The following is a 20615-nucleotide window of genomic DNA, read 5'->3' as shown; positions in this document are numbered from 1 at the left end:
GACCCCACCGCCCTGTCCGCCCTCGGGGTCAGCATCCCTTTACTCGGCTCCTGTCCCTGCACAGCCCCACTGTTGCCATGGGGATGAGTACCACACAGAGAGCAGCCGGGGCTCGGACCTGTCCGACATCCTGGAGGAGGACGAGGAGGAGCTGTACTCGGAGATGCAGCTGGAGGACGGTGGCCGGCGGCGGCCCAGCAGCAGCTCCCACGGAGCCCTCAAGGTGAGCGGCTGGGCCAGGGAGTGCACCGGGGCCTCGCCAGGCCTTGGCCGGGCCGGGGGCTGCGGACTTGGGCTCGCTTCCTTCTCACTGCGGGAGTTGCTTCGGGAGCCCCTGGAGCTCCTGGCGAGTTGGGGCCCCGTGGTACCCCAGGGCACCAGGCTCTGTAGCAGGACTTGAACTGAGGAGACCGAGTCCAGCCCGAGGTGCTCGTCCACCTGAGGCCTGGGAGGGGCTGGGGCAGCTGCTGCACAGCCTGAGGGCTTGGTGAGCAGGGCTCCTGCTGTCCCCGTGGGGACCTCGCCCCTGTGCCACTGCTGGGCTGAGCACCTGTGAGATGAAGGTGGCAGGCACAGGGCCAGGCAGCTGGAGGGCCACGGCCGACTTGGGGACAGGGGCCTCAGAGGGCACTGGGCAGGACCACTCCGCGCCCAGCCTGGTGCAGAGCGCGCATGCGGAATGCTGGGAGCTCAGCCCTACCTGCCCGACTGACATGTTCTCGTGTGGTGGAACACGCCAGGTCCCCCTGCAGACTCCATGGCCTGAGCCCAAGCCTCCTCACCAGCTTGGGGGCAGGCTCAGTGGACACACTGGCTGTCCCAGTGTCCCTCATGCCTGGGCTGTGCCAGTGCCAGTGTGCAGGAGGCGATGGGCAGCATGTGTGGCCCCATTCCTGAGGCTGCTTCTCGGGGTGCAGGATGGGGCTGCTTTCACAGAGACCAGAAGCTGCCTTCTCCTCTGGGAGGCTCAGATGCAAAGCTCTGGGGTCACCACCTGGGCCCCAGCGGTGCTCAGAAAAGGGGTCACAGTGCGGGGCCTCCTGGGTGTGACAGGCAGGAGTTGTCCAGGGCGGTTTGGCTTCTGGGTCCCCTCTAAGAAGTCCCCTTCGTGGTCTGGAGATGTGGCTCAGGTTCCCCCTGGGCCTGGCGGGTCCCTTGTGATCAGACACTGGCCTCCTGACCACCTGGTCCACTCACCCCACTACCTGCTTGCTCTCCTAAGCACCCAGCTGCCCTGCCTGACCCTGGGGTGGCTTTTTGTCCTTGTGCTTTCTCACGTGATGAGAGCCATCCCTAGGAAGTCACCCCGACACACACACACACACGGCAGACCCTGCCCACAACAGGGAGCCCCGGGCCCCAAGGAGACGGTGGGGAGCAGCAGACTCATCTGAGGAGACTGAGGCTGAGACCGTCAGGGCAAGGGGGTGAGCATGTGTGGACCACGCACGCAGGCGTTCATGAACCAGGCTGTGTGGGGCGGCCCAGGACACAGAGGCAGAGGGCCCCGTGCCCTGCAGACACTGGCGAGCTTGGGCCACAGACTCGGGCAGGAGCGGCCTGGACTCACACAGCTCAGTGCTGACAGCCGGCAGGAAGGGGCGCTGCCTCGAGCAGGATCAGAGGGTCTGGGTGACAGGCAGGGGCCGCACATCAGCGTCCCATGGGCCCTGGGCACGGCCACTGCACTGGCCCTGCAGCCCTGTCCCCGCATCTGAGCCGCCTCCTCGGGGCACCGCATGGCATGGCACCCACTCCCCTGCGCTGTCCTCGCCTGCGCCCGACTCCTCCCGGGGCCACCGGCTCCCAGCCCTGGAGCAGAAGCACGCGTCTGCCCGCCTTGCCACCTCCACTAATGTGTCTGTTTTCTTTCCTCCCTCTGCTCCCCTCCGCCCACGCGTGGCCGCCATTCTGTCACTCCCCTGTCCCAAGGAGTGCTATAAGGCTAGAAGCCTGGAAGGTGCGTCCCTGGAGCAGGCCCAGCCCGCCCCGCCGCCCCGCCGCAGTAAGAGGCTTTTCAGTATCCCCGAGGTAGCAGAGGAGGACGCAGACCCCTGCGAGCCGCTGCTGTGGCAGGGCCCGGGGGCATCCAGAGCCAGGGCCCTGCTGGCCGCACAGCGCGGACCTGTCCCGCCCTGCTGGGGTCCCTCTGTGCCGCCTGGCTCCTGGCCCCCCACCAAGCACAGGGTGCCCCCAGGGGCCACCCATGCGGACGACCTCCTCCCGGAAGACAGAAGCGGTGGGCTGGGGCGCTGGGTCGCACGGAGCCCGGACAGTGGCCTGGACTGCGGCAGCGAGGAGGAGGAGCTGCGGAGCGTCAGGAACACGGCGGCGGGGTGCAGCCCCAGCCCCGGCCCCTGTCCCTGCCGGAGCAGCCCTCGGCCCCTGCTGGCCCGGAGGCGGACCCTGACCCGGCAGAGCAGCATCGAGGAGGACTTTGGGGAGCAGGTGGACCCCGCCGACGTCCTCGGGAGTGGTGCCACGCAAGCCAGCCCAGAGAGGTCCCCGCCCAGGAAGCCAGGCTGGGACGCGGCCACCGAGCACGACGGTTTTCGGGGTGTCTGGTGGAAAGGCGCGGCCGGGCCGGACAGTAGGGCGGCCGCCCAGCACGGGCCACCTGCTTCCCAGGCTGCGCACAGCCCCTGGGTGTGTGCCGCCCCCTCCTGCCTGCCTGGGTCGCGCTCACCCTCCGCCCTCCGGGCTCGCGTGTCCCTCGTGGGCGTCACCCTGGGCCTCGGCCCGCTCGGTTCTCCTGCGCTTGTGGTCTGTTGCGTCCATCGCTTGGCCGGGCGGCGGCGTCTTTCCTTTGCTGTCGATGACATTTCCTCCACAGGACGGTAATGACCCTGGCTGCTTCGATTAAAGGACAACTGAGCCTAAGTTTTAATTACGGGTTAGCTGAACGGCAGTGGCCGCCTTGGCAACTTCCATTTTTCCAAAACCAGCCTTAGAGACCTAGGCAGGACTCCTAGCGTTCTTTTTGCCCTGTTGTGTGGGTTTTAATGTTGCTTCTAGGCCCTCATTGATCATTTTACCGCATGGAGAGTATTAGTGAAGAAAGTTGCTTTTGCACGCTGTTTCCAAGCCTTTTTATTTCTTCCTGTTCCCCCACGTCGCCAGTTTGCAAGCCTCCCTGAGCCCTGGGCCGGCCGTTCCCTCCACGCTGAGTCACCTGGGTGCCCAGGTGGGGCTGGCGGGGATCCCAGGCATGCACTTTGAGAACTGCCCACCTGAGGGCGCCACCCAGGCACCCCACTGAGGCGCAGGGCCCCTGGTTCCCGTTTCCTGGGCCAGGGCCTCCCTCGCCGTCCTAGGAGCAGGGGTGCTGCTGTGGTCTCCACGCCCAGTCAGGAGGTACTCAGGGTGGGGCTGAGACACGTGGGGTCCTGGAGGCTTCCCCCACACCCCACCCTGGCCCGCCCAGGTCTGGAACTGCTTGCTTTCCTGCTGTGTGGCAGCTGGCGTCAGGGCGAGGGTGCCAGGGGGCACTGACGTGGCCAAACCTGAGCAGGAGTCCTGAGCTGGTTGGAAGCATCTGCTCAGATTGAGTGTCTGGTCTCAGCAGTAGCAGCAGCAGCCTGCAGATGCCTCCTTCGGGCTCATTTTTGCCCCATCCCGCAGTGGTCAGAAAGTGCCTGGCTGGGGAGTGGGCATAGCTGACCATTCAGCTAACCCTTCAGTTAAAAGCTACGCCAAGTTGCCTTTACAGCTTTGCTCCCAATCCGAGTTGATTTCACTGACCTGCTCTTCCTCCTGGGCCCAGCGAGACTGTGACCCTGCTCCTGTCTTGTCCCAGATCCTAGGCAGCCCTGCATCGGCCGGACGGGCAGAGAGGGTGGAGCAGGGCGGCCGGAGGTTCCCCCTCGGAGGTGCCAGTCCCCAGAGGCCCCGGCTGGCCATTGGTGAGTTGCCTGCTGCTGCCTGTCTCTTTCTGTCCCAGATTGTTCTGTAACCCTTAGCGGTAGCAATTTAGCTCAGTGCAGGAAGGCAGGCAGGGCACACAGGAGATAGGAGCCCCACTGCCTGCCCAGGCACCCTGCTGCTCTTATAATTACGCTCATCTCCTGCCTGCCTGCCTGCCGGGTTTCTGTTTTGTTGTTTTGTTTCGTTGAGAGGTTTCCCAGCATAGCCTCGAAGGTGCCAATGCTCAGCTGAGGGCCAAAACCTGAGCCAGAGCTGAGCAGGGTGGTGGCTTACCCCAAATATCTGGCGAGCCCTGGGTTCAGAGAGCTCCTGTGGACACAGGGCACAGCAGAGAGCGGGTGCCACGCTCCCTGCCCCTGGATCCCCGGCCTTGCTTCACTTCTGCTCCACTCCACTCTATGCCTTGCTCTAAATTGCTTTCTGGAAGTCGGTCCCAGGAGGGGCGGCTGGAGGTCAGGCGGGGACGCCTCCCTTAGCAGCCTGCAGTCAGGGCGGCAGCAGCAGTGGTTCCAAGATCATCAAACACGAGATCTCGGAGCCCGGAATCACCGTTTGTGAACTTGTGTGCATGCACACGTGTGCATACACACAGGCACACACACGAGGCGGCAGGAAGAAGGGTTAGCGCAGCACACTGGGCTGCATTTCAGGGCTGGGGGGAAACGCCCAGAAGGGAGGAGGGGAAGAGAACCCACACCTGGAGCTCACGGAGCAGGCAGAGTCCGTTCCCACTTTTAACTTCTTGTTTTTGTCATAGAAATCCTTTAAATACAGTGTTTTCAGTTAATAGAGAACCAGTGTCTTCCTCGACTACTAAGAAAGTCCGAAGCGCTGTGAAGATGCTGGCCAAGCCAGTTGCTGAAAAGCTTGGTTCCCAGCAAAAGTCAAAGTGGTGCAGAAAACAGCAACAAAAGGAGACGCAGCCCCAAAGCGTGCCTTCCCAGTCCTCCCCGAGGGCCCGGCAGTCCGGCCGGGGTTTTGCTTTTAGACTGAATTCTGGGCTGGGAAGGAAGCCAGGTGGCTCGCTCCCCAGGGCCCATCCTTCACACACCTGTCCCGCCCGCTCAGTCCCATGTTGGGGGCCAGCGTCTGGCCGCTCCTCCGCCAGGCAGAGGTGGGCCCGCCTCCCGTCCCATCTTCAGGATTTCCCAAGCAACACACACAACGTTGACCCGGCCTGCAGCGTAGGGAGCGCTGAGCCACGGCGTAGATCTCAGTACCCAGTGTGCGTAGGTTCTGGGCAAACGCGCCGGGTTCTGTCGTGGGTCTGGCTCCTGCCGAGGTGCTGCCCAGGCCTGGGCTGGACTGGAGCGCCGAGTACCCGGTGGCCCCAGTGAGAGACGCCGCAGTGTTCCAGCCAGAGGTGGAGGGCAGAGAAGCCCCGCTCTGCTGCGATCTGGGGTCTCGGGGAGGAATGCAGGGCTCAGCTCAATGTCCAGGCCTTGGTGACCCCATGGTCACTGCCCTCCTGCTGGCCGAAGTGCGGGTGTGGGGTGCTTGTCCGCCCGGCCCTGAGCCTGGGAGTGGGCGGCCCGAGGCACAGAGACGAAGCCATGCACAGTGTGTGCACTGCCCGCCCTGCCCGGCCCTGGCCCTGGGTCCGCCTCCGCGTCCAGCCAGGTTTGTCCTTGTTTTGAAGACCAGAGTTGAGGGCCCCCAGCCCCAAGCTCCCGAGGGGCACGGGGTCACCACCTCCCCTCGCCTGCTCGCACGCAGATGACTACGCGGGGCGCGACCGCCTCTCCCCGGACTTCTATGAGGAGTCGGAGACCGACCCGGGGCCCGACGAGCTGCCAGCCCGCATCTTCGTGGCTCTCTTCGACTATGACCCACTCACCATGTCCCCCAACCCCGACGCTGTGGAGGAGGAGCTGCCCTTCAAAGAAGGCCAGATCATCAAGGTGGGCGGAGGGGATGGGGAGGAGCCCGGGAGGGGAGGGGCTCGGGAGGGGGAGGAGCCTGGGAAGCCCCCTGGAGCTTGCAGGAGAGAAGAGGCGGGGAAGGGCCGGCCCCAGCAGCCCTCAGTCTGTGGCCGGAGACAGGGGCCGCGGAGCCCACCCCAGGCCTCTGGGGAAGTCAGGTGACGGTGCGCGTCCCCCGCAGGTGTACGGAGACAAAGACCCCGACGGCTTCTACCGCGGGGAGACCTGCGCCCGGCTCGGCCTCATTCCCTGCAACATGGTCTCCGAGGTCCAGGCGGACGACGAGGAGGTGCGGGGCCAGCTGCTCCGCCAGGGCTTCCTGCCCCTCAGCACCCCGGTGGAGGAGATAGGTGCGGGCAGCGCGGGTTCTCGCTCGCTCGCTCGCTCACGCGTGTGCCCAGACCCGTGGCAGGTGCGGCCGAAGCTGCATCCCGTCAGAAAACAAACCAGCCACTCTTCCTGGCGGAGGCCGGAACATCAGCCTGGCTGTGGGACGTTTCCAAGGCCATGAGCGCCTGCTTGCTGGGAAGCTGGGCCTCGGGGGTTCTCTGTAGCCAGAGGCCACGTGAGCTCCTGTCCCGTTGCACAAGGTGTGCACTGCTCTACTCTGGGTGTCTTGAGCCAGTCGGCAGACAGCAGCGGGAAGATGGCCACACTGTCCCCAGGCAGCGTCACACCCACGGTCTGTGACCTTTCCCACCGGCAAGGAAGACAGACGCACTGAGAAGGCCTCTTCTTGCGCTTGTGGCTGGAGACACGTGGAGGCTGTGTCCTCCACGTTGGGGTCAACACGTCAGGGCCTTAGGGCAACTTCCACAGCAGAGTCAGAGTCCAGTGGGTCAAAGAACAGGTGCAATTCTAAGGGCGGGCACAAAGTTTCAGAAAACATTTTGAGCTTTTTTGGCCGAGTGAGCTAGCTCACTGTTTCCAGGTGAGGCTCCCATCTTGCACTGCACGCCCCCGCCCGGCCCCAGCGCCACTCCCCCCGGCTCTGAGGACCCGGGCTCGCCGGCCGGCCAGACACAGTAGCCGGACTTGCTTACATCCTATCTTGTGTGTATGGCTTTGGGGGGTTTTGGGGGGTGGTGCTGGGGATTGAACCCAAGGCCTTCACACCAACCAACATTCCTAGCCTTTTTCATTTTTATTTTGAGCCAGGGTCTTGCTAAGTGGCTAAATTGCCCAGGCTGGGCTCAAGCGTGGGATCCTCCTGCCTCAGCCTCCCAGAGTGCTCGGACTGTAGGCATGCACCGCCACGCCCAGCTCAAGGAGGAGGTTTTTTTTTGGTACCGGGGATCAAACTCAGGACCTTGCGCTTGCAAGGCAGGTGGCGGAGCCACTGAGCTAAATCCCCGGCCCTCGGCAGGAGGTTTTTGGCACTGAGCCACAGGTCTTCTGCAGAGCCACCGACCACCTCCTGCTTCCTGCAGAGCGCTGGCAGCCCCGTGCCACAGGGGAGGTCTGCGGACCCAGAGGAGGAGGGAAAGAGTCGCTGCCCACGCAGGGGCACGCACGCACGCGCACACACACGAGTCCAGGGTCCACGGCACAACACGAGCTGAAGCTGGAGGGTGGCGTGCCGGGTGTGGGCCCCGGGGACCCCTCGGTCAGGACTGGCCTCATGGTGGCCTTCCTTTCCCCGTCGGGTCACAGAGAGGAGCAGGAGGAGCGGCAGGCCGCGTTCGGTGTCCACGCGGAGAGTGGTGGCCCTGTATGACTATGACCCGCGGGAAAGCTCGCCCAACGTGGATGTGGAGGTACAGCGGGATCTTGGGGGTGGCCACGCCCCGCACCCATGCCCTCCCGCCCCTGCTGGGGGACCCCATAGGAAGCATGATGGTGAGGGGCGGGGATAAGAACTGGGGCCCCCTCCGGGCGTGGCCAGGCACCATGGCCCGGTGTCCACGGCCAGCTGCTGTCCAGACCGCTCAAGGGAAATTCCAGGGACGAGCAGCGTGTTCGCTGTAAACTGCCGCCTGCAGCAGCACGATGCATCTCACCTGCCCTGCTGTCCCCGCCCCTGGTCCAGACACCGCGCTGTCCCTGTCCCCCGGCCATGGCCACGGCCCTAACTAGTCCACTGCCCAGCGTAACTGTTCTGTGCAGCTCGGCCGAGTCACGTAGGTGTCCAGTGTGCAGGTCACACTCGATCGCAGGTCTGTGGCCAACGGAAACGGCGTCCTGGAGGGCTCCCCGCCGAGGCCGTGGAATGAGGGGTCACTGTCTGGAGGAATTGTCCCCGTGCCCAGATGCCCCTGAGCCACGACTGACAGGTGGCCTGTGACCCACAGCGACACCTTTGGAGGGAAATAGGAAAGGAAGCCCCCACGGCCAGCTGAGCTGCCTGTCCTGTGACAGAGCAAGCGCGGCCGGACGCGCTGTCCCCTGGGCGCTGCTGTGGCCCTGTGGCTGCGTATCCGGGCCCCCCGGGGCCCCTGTGCTGGACAAGCCACTGCTGGGGGTTCTGCTCTCTTGATCTCACGTCCGGAAATGTAAAAGCGCTTTGTGGTGGCCTGGAGTGTGTGGGGATGGTGGTTCCCTGAGGACGGTGTGCCCGGCACTGCCCGCCTGTCCCGAGGCTGGGCTGGGCGGCACAGGCAGGCCTTCGGGAGTGCCATTCGGTGGACAGGGCCGGGGCGTCTGTGTGCCGGCTTCGCGGCCGCGAATTTCCCAAGCGCTGTAGGTCCTTGCGGCTGGGTGGTGACTGGCATGGAGGTGTCCACGCCTGCAGAGCCGTGTGACCTCGCGCTTCGGCCAGGACTCGGCGCCACTGCAGTTGCTAGGCTGAGGCCGCCTCAGCGCCGCCCCCGACCTGGGAGGGGCAGGCAGACGCCAAGAGCTGACTTTTAGAAACAGCCCCTTTGTCTAGCAAACTGCCGTGGACTTTCTGTCCTGTCTTCACAGGCTGAGCTTACGTTTTGCACGGGAGACATTATTACTGTTTTCGGTGACATCGACGAAGATGGATTTTATTACGTAAGTTTTTGAAGCTTTAAGAAACACAGCTTCATTGGTTTTGTGGGGTTTTGTTTTGCTCCTCTGCTCTCAGAATCGCCTGTGCATGCTGAGCGCCCTGTGCTTCGCCGAGAGCTTTGCCAGTGGGTTCTGCCTCTTGCATGTGACATTCGGGAGCATCATGTGGCCTCCACTGCTGCTTCTTTACAGACAGCAGCATTTTCCATGTGTATAAACTAGGCAAAAAGCATTCACATTCTGACATTTACATTTACAAGCTGCCAGCATCTGAAATTGATACAGAAATTTAGTTTTCTAAATTTATTTTATGCTCAGGTAATAAAGGATGGGGGGTAGTGGGAACTAAACACAGGGTCTTCACCCTGAGGGCATCCCCAGCCTTTTTTAAATTTTTGAGATAGGGTCTCATTTAGTTGCTAAGTTGCCCAGGCTGGGTCAGAATTTATGATCTTCCTGCCTCAGCCTCCGAGTGCTGGGATTGCAGGGAGGGGCCACCACGCCCCCACGCCCAGCTCAGGAGTCCTCATGTAGGGACATGAAGAAACCCTCCCAGAGGCAGTCTGTCCATTCCCCACACGGCTTCCCCATGGGGAGTTTTCTGTGACCTCCCAGGAGAGGGACTGCCGGGAGGCGCCTGGTCATCCTGGGCATGGGGTGGCACGTGAGTCCTCCTGTCCCCACCCACCCTCCTTTGCGCATCAGAGGCTGGGAAAGGACGGGTCCTGGCCAGTGGCTGTGGCCTCTGAGTGACCGGAATCGGCAGGCGGCTGCTCGGTGGCTGTGTGACAGGACCTACCGGGGCACCCGTCTGCCATGCACGTCACCAGCACTTCCACCTGGAACCCTCTGCTCAACTGTCCATTTTGTGTGTGGCTTTGGCTCCTTCTGTTTCCTTTAGCAAAAATTTTAAGTTTGGATGGATCAAATTTTGCTGTCCTCTGGGGTGATGCCTCAAACATCCTCCGAGTGGTGAAAATAATCACCGTTTGGTTTCTTTGATCTTAGTGTTTTCACATGTAAACCTCAGGTGTGCCTTTAGAAAGCTATTATAAAGACCATTTATTGATTGAGAAGTCTGTCCTTCCTTACTTAAACCTGTCCTCTTCCCATGTGCTACCTTTCTTTTGTGCTTACCGTGTTTGTGGACTTCGGTCCCACTCCACTATTTCAATTTCTGTATTTTTATAGAGCATTTTGATGTTTGGGGAAATCCTGGTAGAGGGCTCCAGCCCTGCACATGCAGCAAATCCATGGTATTTTGTGTAGACATCTGCGTCGTTTTGAGACTGAACATAATGCCATCCAGGGCTGTCGCATGGACTGTTTTCTTCCCTCCAGCGTTTCCCCTTTGTCTATCAGAAAAGATAGCTGTGTTCTCACACATCCTTTGCACATCCTGAATTCATTTCTAGGAACTGTAAGATCTCACTGTCTTGGAAAGAGGTTTTTCCTGGAATGTGCTCTACTGGCTATTTAGAAAACATGCTGGAAATGTGTGCGCTCCCCACAAATCATTTTTCTTAATGCGTCTGTTGCTCAACTGATTCTCTTGGGCTCCTGAATTGTAATTATTTTCTGTCCTCATCAGCAGTATTTATACCTTCTCTCTTTTCACTGTCTCAAAGTGTCATTTAGAGCAACTCTGAGTACCGATTCTGGGCTGATCTGTGACTTACGTAATTTAGTAACAAGTAAACCCACGTTGATTCCCAATATATATTTCTTATTTATAGGTGAGATAATCAACAAAGACAGCCTGCAATCCCAACACGGGGATGCCGGGATAGGCAGAGTACAAGTTTGAATCCAGCCTGGGCAATTTAGTGAGATGTTGTTACAAAAAAGAAAGAAAAAGTGGGGTGTAGTTAAGTGTGAAGGCCCTGGGTTCAATCCTCGGTACTGGGGAAAAAGGAGAGTATCCTGATTTAGATCACTGAATTTATTTTTTATAAGTGAGTTAGTGATCATGGTCTATAATTATTTTTAAAGCACTGGATTTGATCTGTTAGCATTTTCATGAGAAGTTACTTTTATGTTCCCGAAATGGTTGTCTGTGCCCTTCGGGATGTGTGTGTTGTGGCTTTTGGTGTCAGGTTGTGTCGGAGTTGAAGCACTTCCTTTGTGGGGCCTGAACTGCATCCGAGGATGTGTCCAGGGCTGTTCCTGGAATGTTATTAGAATCAGCCTTAAAATCTTTCCACCTTAGAGAATACAGCTGTGCAAAACTTTTTATGTGGTTAAGTGGTTATCTTATTAGGTAGAGGATTAGAAAAGGCCTGCATACTGTGTTTATCAGTACATATTAGGGTATGAATGTGCAGCAGCACAGGATATGGAATGTCCTGGAATTTAAGGGCATTTCCTAATATCACCCACGGCGCCTCACTCCTAAGTTGCTGCAGTCCTGAAGCAGCCTCGCCTGGTGTTTTGCAGCACGTGGGACCCAGCTCTGTGCAGGCTGAGTGGTTTCCATGTTCATCTCTGCTCCCAAGAGCTTGCATTTGTCTTGCTGGCCAAGGTCACGGAGGGCACTGCCTGGCCAGGGGCCCCCTTACTCCAATTTGGTGAACAAGAAGGGCCATCTCGTCAGCTGCTGGGACTCGGGATTCCCAGCAGTCTTGCCCTCTGACGCGTACAAGCCTGTCAGCCGCCTTGCAAGTGTTTTACGGTCCTGAAGCCACAGTGTCCCCGTGCGGTCCCTGCATGTCCCATCCTGAGCGTGAGTCCAGGACCTGCTCCTGCCACTGTCTTTCCTCCCTGTGCCACCCACGGCCCACGTGCGCCGCAGTAGTAGTTTTCCCTCACGTGGTCCCTGCCCAGCCTAGCATCTCTTCATCCCGGTTTACTCGTTTACCTACTTTTTGGTGCTGGGAATGAGACCCTCGGGCTCGTGACGCTGGCCGAGCGCTCCCCAGGGAGCTGTGCCTGCAGCTGGGTATCCAGAATCATGGGTCACACGTGTGCACAGGGTGGCAGAGCGCACCGAGTTGTTGGGCGCAGAGAAGGGAAGGGCAGTCTTACCCGAGGGCCCCTCCAGGCAGTGGGTGTGTGACACAAGCATGGAACCTGGGGATGGGGGTGGCCCCGGGACCCTGGTGGGTAGTGGGAGGGGCAGGTGACGAGCTCTGGACAGACTTAGCTGCAAGACCAGGAAGGGGCAGGTGGCGCCTGAGGGCCGGGGTCCTGGGGAACAGGGACAGGACATGTCTGCAGGAACATTGTGGCTCTGGGGCACCCTGCCGTGGGTGAGTGGCTGCCATGGTCACTCATGCCACCCAGTGCCGTGGGCCTGCAGCACCCTGTGGGACGGTGTTGGTGGCAGGGCCTCTCGTGGGGCAGGATGCCCGGGCAGGATCTGGGTGTGGAGACGCATGCTCCCCTACAACTCCACCCGCACAAGCAGGTGACTCCCCGGGTGTCGCCCCGAGATGTCTCTGCTTGAGAGGTGGCGTGGCCTAGGTGGCCTGACAGGGCAATTTAGGGACTTCCTAGATAAATGTGACCGGAACCCCTGGTAAGGCCCGGCCGGGGTGTGGACCAGTGAACAGAGGAAACCAGGTCCTAATGGAGGCTGAGAGAGGGTGTGCAGGGTGGGGGCCCAGGTAACCTGGGCTGCAGTCTTCAAAGCAGGCGGGGTCAAGGGAGTGGCTGTCACCGGGCAGGTGGTGGGCAGGGCGAGGTGCGGGCCCCAGTGTCTGTCTTCCTGCGCCCGGTCCGTTTCCTTCGGCGGCGTCCTCACAAGTCGCCATGCTGTGCGGGGCTTGGCGTGGTCTTCTTCCCCTCTGGCTGGACAGTACGTCCGTACCACTTTGTGCTCACTCACCACTGACGGGCTCGTGGGCGGGACACGCACAGCTATCTCTTCAGATCCCGCCTTCAGTTCTTTGGGGGACCAGCCCAGGGCTGGAGCTGCGGGCTCACAGTCGGTCTAGTCTTAGTTTTCCGAGCACAGGCAAGTTTGCTGAGCAGCCGCCTCTCCTGCATTCCTGCCGGCAGAGCGGTTACTTCACACTTCATTTGTCATTGTTCCTTGGAGGTCTTCTCTGAGGCGACCTGGGCTCGGGGCGGCAGTGACCGTGTGTGAGGGTGCCGCTGCCTGCCGGGCGGCTACCCCTGGGCCCGAGGTCACCTCCCTAGTGACCAGTGCCTCCGCCCCACTGAATCCAGGTGGGGAGAAGTGTCTGACCTTTGGTCTTTTGGTTGCTCGGTGCTAGGAGCCCTTGTCTCTCCTGGCCATTCCCTCTTAGCAGACCCACGGTGTCTACGCACCGGGTCCCCTTCCCTGACGCCTGGGCCTCCGTGTCGTCCTGAACTGCGATGGAGCAGGCTGACCACGTCCTGTCGGGGCCTGCCCAGCCTGTTTCTGAGCTGCAGTCTCACTGTGCCGTCTGGGTGGCCTGGGATCCGGGGCCATGGGACCTTCCCTCCCCATCCACCCAGGTCCCTGAGACGCAGGCTTGGCCTCGCCCAGGGAGGGGCCCGTCTGGGCATGGCCTGGGCACTTGGGGGTGGGTCCTGTAAGCCAGCCCTGCAGGCACGGTATGGGGAGGAACAGGATGGCCGGAGGGAGGCAAGCCAGGCTACAGGCTGCAGCTCCTGCCTCCTGCCCAGCAGGGCACCTGCTGGCCCTGCCCCAAGCACCTGTCCTCACCAGATCACTGAAAAGACCTTGGGGATTCTGGGTTCAGGGGCTCAAGCCACAGGGAAGGAGCCATACCTGGAGTGGTTCCCGGCACGCGCACCCAGGGCCACCGCGGCCAAGAGAACACGGCCCCGCTCCTCCTGGCTGGGTCCTGGACTTCGAGCTCATGGCTCGGGTTGTCTTTGTCCTGCGCGGGCACTGGGGACTGACCCCAGGGCCTTCACGCCAAGCTTCATCCCCAGCCCGTTTTATTATCTTGAGACAGGGTCCCTTGTCTCTCAGTTGCCCAGGCTGTGCTCAAATGCAGGCCGTTCCGGCCTCAGCCTCCCAGGGTGCGGGGTGGACAGGCTGGCTTCACGTATAAGGCCACCCTCATGATTGGGCTTGGCCCCATGACGGGCCTTGCGCCCTGCGAGTCCCCCAGCACCTCCCCTCTCGGCTGCTGTGCTTCCAGGGGGAGCTGAATGGCCAGCGAGGCCTGGTGCCTTCCAACTTCCTGGAGGAAGTGCCTGACGACGTGGAGGTCCACCTCTCCGAGGCCCCGCCCCTCTGCTCTCGAGACACAGCCCTGCGTGCCAAGGCCAAAAGGGTAAGCAGCCCCCCCAGCCCAGCCTCGTGTCTGCTCAGGGTCTCCGCGGTGGCACGGGCACACCGGGGCCACAAGCACAGCCCCACGCGCTTTGTCCTCCTGGCTCACGCCCTCAGAGCCTGTCCTAGATCTTTAGTCCCGGCACACACAGGGACTGCCCGACCCAGGCCCCCACACACACGACAGACGCACGCACACCTCAGGTGACGGAGAGAGCACCGGGCACGGCCCGCCCTCCGCAGGAGCCCAGGGCTCACACAGGTGCAGGGCCTCGCTCGCATCTGCCTGTGACACGCACCCGTGTTGTCTCCTTGCTTCGCGCCATCACTGCGGCCCGGCCTGTCATGTTTTACGTATGTGTTTTATCTCCCCGTCACCTGCTTGGACTCAGAAGAAGAGCGTTCATTTCACACCCTAAGCAGGCATGTAGCCTTCACGTAAGTGAGCAGCGGAGACACCTAGAGAGATACCGGCTTAAGCTACCTACACGGACCAGTGCGGTAGCCCTAGGGCTTCACTGTGGGCTTACAGAGAGCAAAGAAATATGTCTCAAAGCCTTGGATCCAAAGTGCTAGGCTATCACTTGGTCTCAGTTGTAAAGCAACTGAGTGTGGAGTGAAATATGCTCTTTACCAATCCTCTCCTACGATTGCCATTCAGTATTGGGAACATATTTCTTACCCAGCGAGCTGTCTGTTCACAGAGAGTGCTCCACTGTGTACTCTGAGTTAGAGCTGCATATTGCATTGCTAGCCACTCCTGAGCAAAGCACAAGCTAACCAATATGTTTACTAGAGGAAGTTTTACCTTGAAACCAAACAGCCACCCTGTAAGACGAAGCCGATGAGGGGTGCACAGTGGTGATCTGGGTGGCCCGGATGCCCAGTAACCATACCTCTACCTTGGGAGAGAGCCTAGCTCCTCCGCCAAGCACAAGCGTGTGCACACGCAGACACGGCCGTGCGTGGGGTACCAATGCAATACTACGTCTCTGACACGTGCAGCTCCCGTGATTGCACTAGGGAACCAATGGTATCTTCAGGTGTGCTTTGGGATGCACTACTAGGTGTTTTCCATTAGAACTAGACCTTGATTCCAAGTCCAAGCAAGCTTAAGGCCCCATGGCTCCTGTCTGGCTGCCGCATAATGAACACCCAGTCCCCAGGGGCTCTGCCGGGGAGGGACAGTGAGAGCCCAGGGAGTGGCGGCAATGACCTTGGCACACACCCAGGGGGGCATGTGCCCAGGATCAGGGGACTCTGCCCCCGTAGTGCAGGGGGGCGGGGGTTAAACGCCTCAAGCACGGGGTATGGAAATGCACCCAGAGCTCTATAAGGGACAAAGTCCTGCTCAATTATTTGCAAACAGCAAAAATGTACAATAAGGGCCTTTAAGCTTTCTTTGATTGTAATTAAGGTTCACTTTAGTTTTTTTTTTCTTTCAACCGGTGTGCCATCGCCAATGTTTCCATAGTTTCTAACTAACCCCAGAGTGCACTCAACAGTATCAGGATTTTATATAACCAAAGTAGCTTTCAAACGCATCCAAATTCCCTTAAGATGACTGATGGGTCCGTGGCCAACCTGACTCTCAATCTGATTCCAACACCTGCCCGCTTCTAGTCCGAATTTGCAGAGTAAATTATGACCTAGCTTTGTTTGCCAAAGCAAAGGCCACCCCTCTCCCAAGCCCCGGCCGCGGAGAGGCCGCTCTGGGAGAGGGGCGGCTGCCCGGGGGCACTCTGACACTTGAAAGAAGAAACGAACCACCCTTCCCTTCATGTGGCGGGAGACGGGTGGTGTGGTGTGCCGAGCGGATCGGTGTCGGCGCGCACGCACTCAATAAACTGTCACAATGTACCTACTAGGTTCCTCCTGAGGGTTCAGGGCCAGCAAGGAGAGCTCCATCCCCCACAGTCCACCTCCATTCGGGGTCACCTACGTCATCCATGGGTTCTGGTAGTCCTGGGAGAGGCAGGGAAATGTCCTCGAAAAAGAAAAAGGGGCTGCTTTCCAAAGGCAAGAAGCTGCTGAAAAGGCTGGGTGCGGTGAAATGACCGTGTGCTTCCGGACAGCTTCCAAACCTATGTGATTTTCTTTAATTCCAAACTAGGGCTTTCATGACTCAAGCACTTCCTAAAACCCACCTCCTCCCCTGACACCAGTAGAGACACGCACTTTTCCACTACCATCCACTCTAAGCCAGCGCCAGAGCGGAGAGCCGCTGGTGCCCTGCCCCCGCCCCAGGTCTGGCCAGGAGGCGGAGGACCAGGCCAGGCCAGGGTCTGGGCCGCGCCCTCCCCACTGGCCCCGGCTCCTTGTCCTCCATCCATCCACCCCAAGGACTGACTTCCCTCCGTCCAGTCAGAACGCTCGCCTCCTAGCCCAGAGCTTTCACCTCGACTCTGGTCTTGAGATTCCTAGTTCAGTCCGCCTCGATGTTCTGCCTTATACGTGCGCTTGAGCTGTACTGTCTAATAAAAACGCAGTGTGTACTCCGGATGTGTCGTGCATTCCTGGTCTCCCTCCCCCCACACACAGTGACCCAGGTGTTCAGGCTGTGCCGTCTGCGGCCCTGGCCCGGTCTCCCACAGCCAGCCAGGCCCCACAGCCAGTGTTTACGCAGCCACTCAGAAAAGAGCCAAGGGGGCAGAGGGCCGCGCTGCAGCCCAGCCCGAGCCCCAGCCCCAGCCCCAGCCCCAGCCCCAGCCCCAGCCCCAGCCCCAGCCCCAGCCCCAGCCCCAGCCCCAGCCCAGCCCCAGCGCTGCCACCTCTGTCCCTGTGTCAGAAGGCCACACCCACACTCCGCAGCAGCACAGCACGCACAGCCGCAGCCAGACGTCCCCCAGGGCCCCAGACCTGCCCTCTCACTGGCATCCCCCCAACAAGACGCACAAGGTTGCTGACAGATGATTTGTAATTCTTGCCCACTTGTAAATTGCTTTTACTCTTTTTACACTCTTTTCAGACTGCCTTTCTTTTGTAATTTCTGGAAGGTTTCTAAGTGAGTGACAAAGCTTTCCCCGCTGTGTCTTCAAAACTATTGCAAACCGTAACATAATACAGTATGTGGTAGATTTATTAAAAGGAAAATCCATCTGTGGTTTGGTACTGTGTATGTGCATGTGTACAGTTAGTGTAAACTATTTTCTAGAAATAAAATTTGTTATTTTATACAATGTCATTTGTTGTGTGTTGTGTGTCCTGGCAGGCTAACTGAACGCCTTTCTCCTACCTGTTCATAAAAAAACTGGGAAGTGTCTTTCCTGAGGTTTTCTCTAAGATCAGCATAGGGCAGTGACTCCGGCGGAGGGCAGGTGACCCTGGTCATGGTGTACAGGACACGGCCACTGTAACAGGCAGCACAGCAGGCTGACCGCAAACCTGTTACCCGAGCCACATGGACCTCATACAACGGCTGCCACTTCCCAAGTATGCAGTTTCCCTAAGGGCCCTAATGATTTTTAAATTCTCCCAACGATAGGAGTTGCTCAAATTGAGAGAAAACCAACATTGTTTAAAGCAAGAAGAAACCAGTACAGTCGAATACATTACCTCATGGGCCTAGAATCAGAATTACTACCATGCCACCATTCACGTTGTAGTACGTTTTCCCCTAACGCATTCACAGAAAAAGCTGTCTGAAGAACTGATACCGAGTTCTTTAAAGGAAAAACAGTCTAAGTAGCCAGGACTAGTGTTCCTCTAAAATATGAAAAAGGCAAGCCCAAAGTAACTGAGCTGGAGTTAACCTTTTTCTTCCTGTTTGCAAAGGAGCCCAAGTCTGCCGTCTCCCTCCCAGCCCCAGCCCACAGCTCGGGGGGCCCATGTCACAGCAGCGGCTTCCTTTCCGGGGTGAGAGGCGCCAGTCTGGGGCTGCTTGTTCTGTGACCTGCACTTGACGAGTCAGCACTCCCGCCCAAGAGTGCACAGTTCCTTCCCATGCTCGGGACAGTGTCCAGTGGACGCCCAGCAGTGGCACTGAGTCCTCAGTTACCCTCCTCTATTATGCCGCCACCTGGCATTTTCCCTTGAGCTCAGTTCCCAGTTACTTCTCAGTCACTAAACCTTTTCTATTGCTTTCAAATGGCGCATGCACTCAACTAGTGACTTCAGCTAGAAATCCAAACTCGCCCCAGGGAAGCTGGCGGTGATGGAGGCTCTCGGGTGAGCGTCCTGGTCACCAGCAGGTCACCAATGGTGTGAGCTCACTGCCCAGGGCCAGGGTGCACCTGGAAGTCTCCAGCAGAAAAAGGGAAAAACCACCCGTCAGCTGCCTCTAGAGCCTTAGCAGAAGAGAGGCAACGCACTGCCAGGGGTGGGGGTGCAGGCCACGTAGGCGGCACACTGACCCTGCTGCTCAGCTTTGACAGCACACGCACGCACGCAGGGCATGCCAGGTCACTCTGCCCTACACAGGCCTGGCTGCCAGAACAAGGACATGAAGCTCATCTTACCACAGAGACCGTAACAGTACCCAGAGAAGACATAACAGTACCCAGAGAAGACAAGCCCAGTGCCAGTGAACTTAATGTAGGAACGCAAAGTAAGTGCAGCTCCATGAGCAAACCTTCCCCAGAGGGCTGAGCTGTAGCCGCCCATTCTGAGAAATCAAGGCAAGAGCTTTTCCACCCATGCACACGGGACCCCATCCAAAGACATCTATCACGAGTGTGCAAAAGACGCACATCCCTCAGCCTCATCTGCTGAAGGAGCTCGAGCCATTGTGCCCGGGTGTGCGGCTCTCAGTGGCCAGCATGGAGATGTAAAACGCTGTACGACACACGGCCCATCACCGCTGCATGTGACAGCTCGCACACAAGGTCATAGCACTTCTGGAGCCTCACTAGTGTTTATGGCCTTTAACTGAATCTCCTTGCTAGGAACCCAATAAGAGAGATGTAGGCAAACGCTTAACAACTCAGCAATTCATCACAACATCCGTCACGGGTGTGAGAACTGAAGTGATGCGCACACAGACGAGAGGGACGCTCGGGCGTGGATGATGGCCCAGGACCCTGAATAGCCCCGGTCCTGGGCACAGGAGTGGGGCATGCAGGATGCTGCTTGCTGCTGGGCCTCAGGGGTTACCTCCTCCCTCTGGCCCCTCACCAGCCCGAGTTGGGCCCCGTTGCCTCCTGAGCCTCTCAGGAGGACAGCTGGGGTCTGGGCCCAGTCCAGCCCCATGGCAGCACCTCACGACCCCCTTTCCTGCTGGGGTAGGGCTGGCTAGAAAAGCACACATGTGTAAATGAAAAACACGAAGCCTGTTCTCTGGCATGGCAGGCCTCCTGGCTTCACCTGGGCCTGGAGCGGCCCGAGGTGTGGAGGGCGGGCAGAGGGCCCAGCCTGGCTTTCCAGGGAGGCCCGGGAAGGAGCCCCAGCCACCACGGGCACCCCACAACACTGCCACAACTTCCTGCATGAGGCCCAGCCTCGGGGAGTGACACTGGGGTGCCCTCCACCCATCACACACAGCCTGTCCCGTCCCGTTCAGGCCCGAAGGGGACACACAGGGTTGGAGTAGCAGCCACTGGGGACGGTAGCCCCAAAACCACAAAGCACCCAGTCTCCTCAATGCTTCTATAAATTCAAAGGGAGTCAATAAAATCTTAAAATTTTCACAAAGGTCACAAATAGATTCTAAAATTCAGACAAAATCGTCAAGGAGAGAATCCTATCCCACCAGGCCTCAGGAGGTTAGCACAGTGGGAAAGGCAAGGGGGTGCGTGTGGGGGCCGATGACCTAGGAGCCAGGGGCCAGCAGCTGGTGTGACGCGGCAGAGCCCGGGCGGAGCGATGGTGCCCTGGGAGGAGGAATCTGGGCTCCCAGCTCCAAAGTCAGGTTTGACTTTTAGTAGGAAACATGAGTGAACATCTTAGGGTAAGGCAACACTTCTTAAATACACCTGTGCACACACACACAAACACTGACCACAAAATTTAAAAAGGCAAATTCAGACATTTGAAAACAGAGGACTTCAGTTCATCAAATGACCCCTTAAAAAACCCAGCAAGTCCCAAACCGGAAGGAGGTGTCTGTTACACACAGCTGGCCAGAGATTAGTTTCAGGAACGCATAAGCCTCCTAAGTACAAACCACCCCAACCCAAGACTGAGAAGAACTGGCCCAAGAGGGAAGCCCCTGGGCAAGAGCGCGGAGGGGACCCCACTTCAGCAGCAGGCAGCCAGCCATGTGCTCAGCCTCCTGTGAGTCAGAAGGCACGGCACAGGCCCTGCTCGCTGTCCAGGTGGTGTCAGGGCCTCGCACGGCTCTCGAGGCTGCTCTCTGGCTGCCCTGGCCTGGCCGCTGGTCCTGGACCTGAGTCTGCAGGTGGCAGCAGGAACCGGCGGCCGGGTGGGAGCTCAGGACCTCCTGCCTGGGGCCAGGTGTTCTCCCGGGGTGGGGCTGAGACGCACACCCTGCCCACTCTGGCCGTGGTGACCATCGCATCACCCCCAGGACCTTTCAGTCAGGAGTCTGCCCACCTTGTACGCAGAAGCGGAGCCCAGGCCACCTGCACCAGTGCCCGCCCCGTGCCCCGCAGCCACCACAGTCCTGC

General features: G+C 59.4%; 1 protein-coding gene across 9 annotated transcripts in view; it reads left to right on the top strand.

Annotated features, from left to right (window-relative positions):
* The window catches only part of Rimbp2 (RIMS binding protein 2), a 137746-nt gene extending 120510 nt beyond the window's left edge, over positions 1-17236 (top strand). For 4 of the 9 annotated variants that reach the window (XM_021257667.2, XM_021257668.2, XM_021257670.2 and 1 more), the window contains 8 exons: positions 65-223; positions 1933-2646; positions 3797-3902; positions 5641-5825; positions 6028-6196; positions 7500-7603; positions 8751-8822; positions 13919-17236. In XM_021257667.2, the coding sequence (XP_021113326.2) occupies positions 65-223; positions 1933-2646; positions 3797-3902; positions 5641-5825; positions 6028-6196; positions 7500-7603; positions 8751-8822; positions 13919-14260 (1851 nt within the window). In that variant the 3' untranslated portion in view covers positions 14261-17236. The remainder of the gene's footprint in view (positions 1-64; positions 224-1932; positions 2647-3796; positions 3903-5640; positions 5826-6027; positions 6197-7499; positions 7604-8750; positions 8823-13918) is intronic. The other 5 variants (XM_021257672.2, XM_087198287.1, XM_087198286.1 and 2 more) reach the window with 5 other exon arrangements.
* The last annotated feature ends 3379 nt before the right edge of the window (positions 17237-20615 follow it).

This window comes from Heterocephalus glaber, unplaced genomic scaffold, assembly GCF_053883595.1.
Source record: "Heterocephalus glaber isolate CG9 unplaced genomic scaffold, H.glaber_assembly_v1.0 deba00001687, whole genome shotgun sequence".
Taxonomy (NCBI): domain Eukaryota; kingdom Metazoa; phylum Chordata; class Mammalia; order Rodentia; family Bathyergidae; genus Heterocephalus; species Heterocephalus glaber.
The sequence above is the reverse complement of the archived record's forward strand: the minus strand, read 5'-3'. Positions and strand labels throughout refer to the sequence as shown.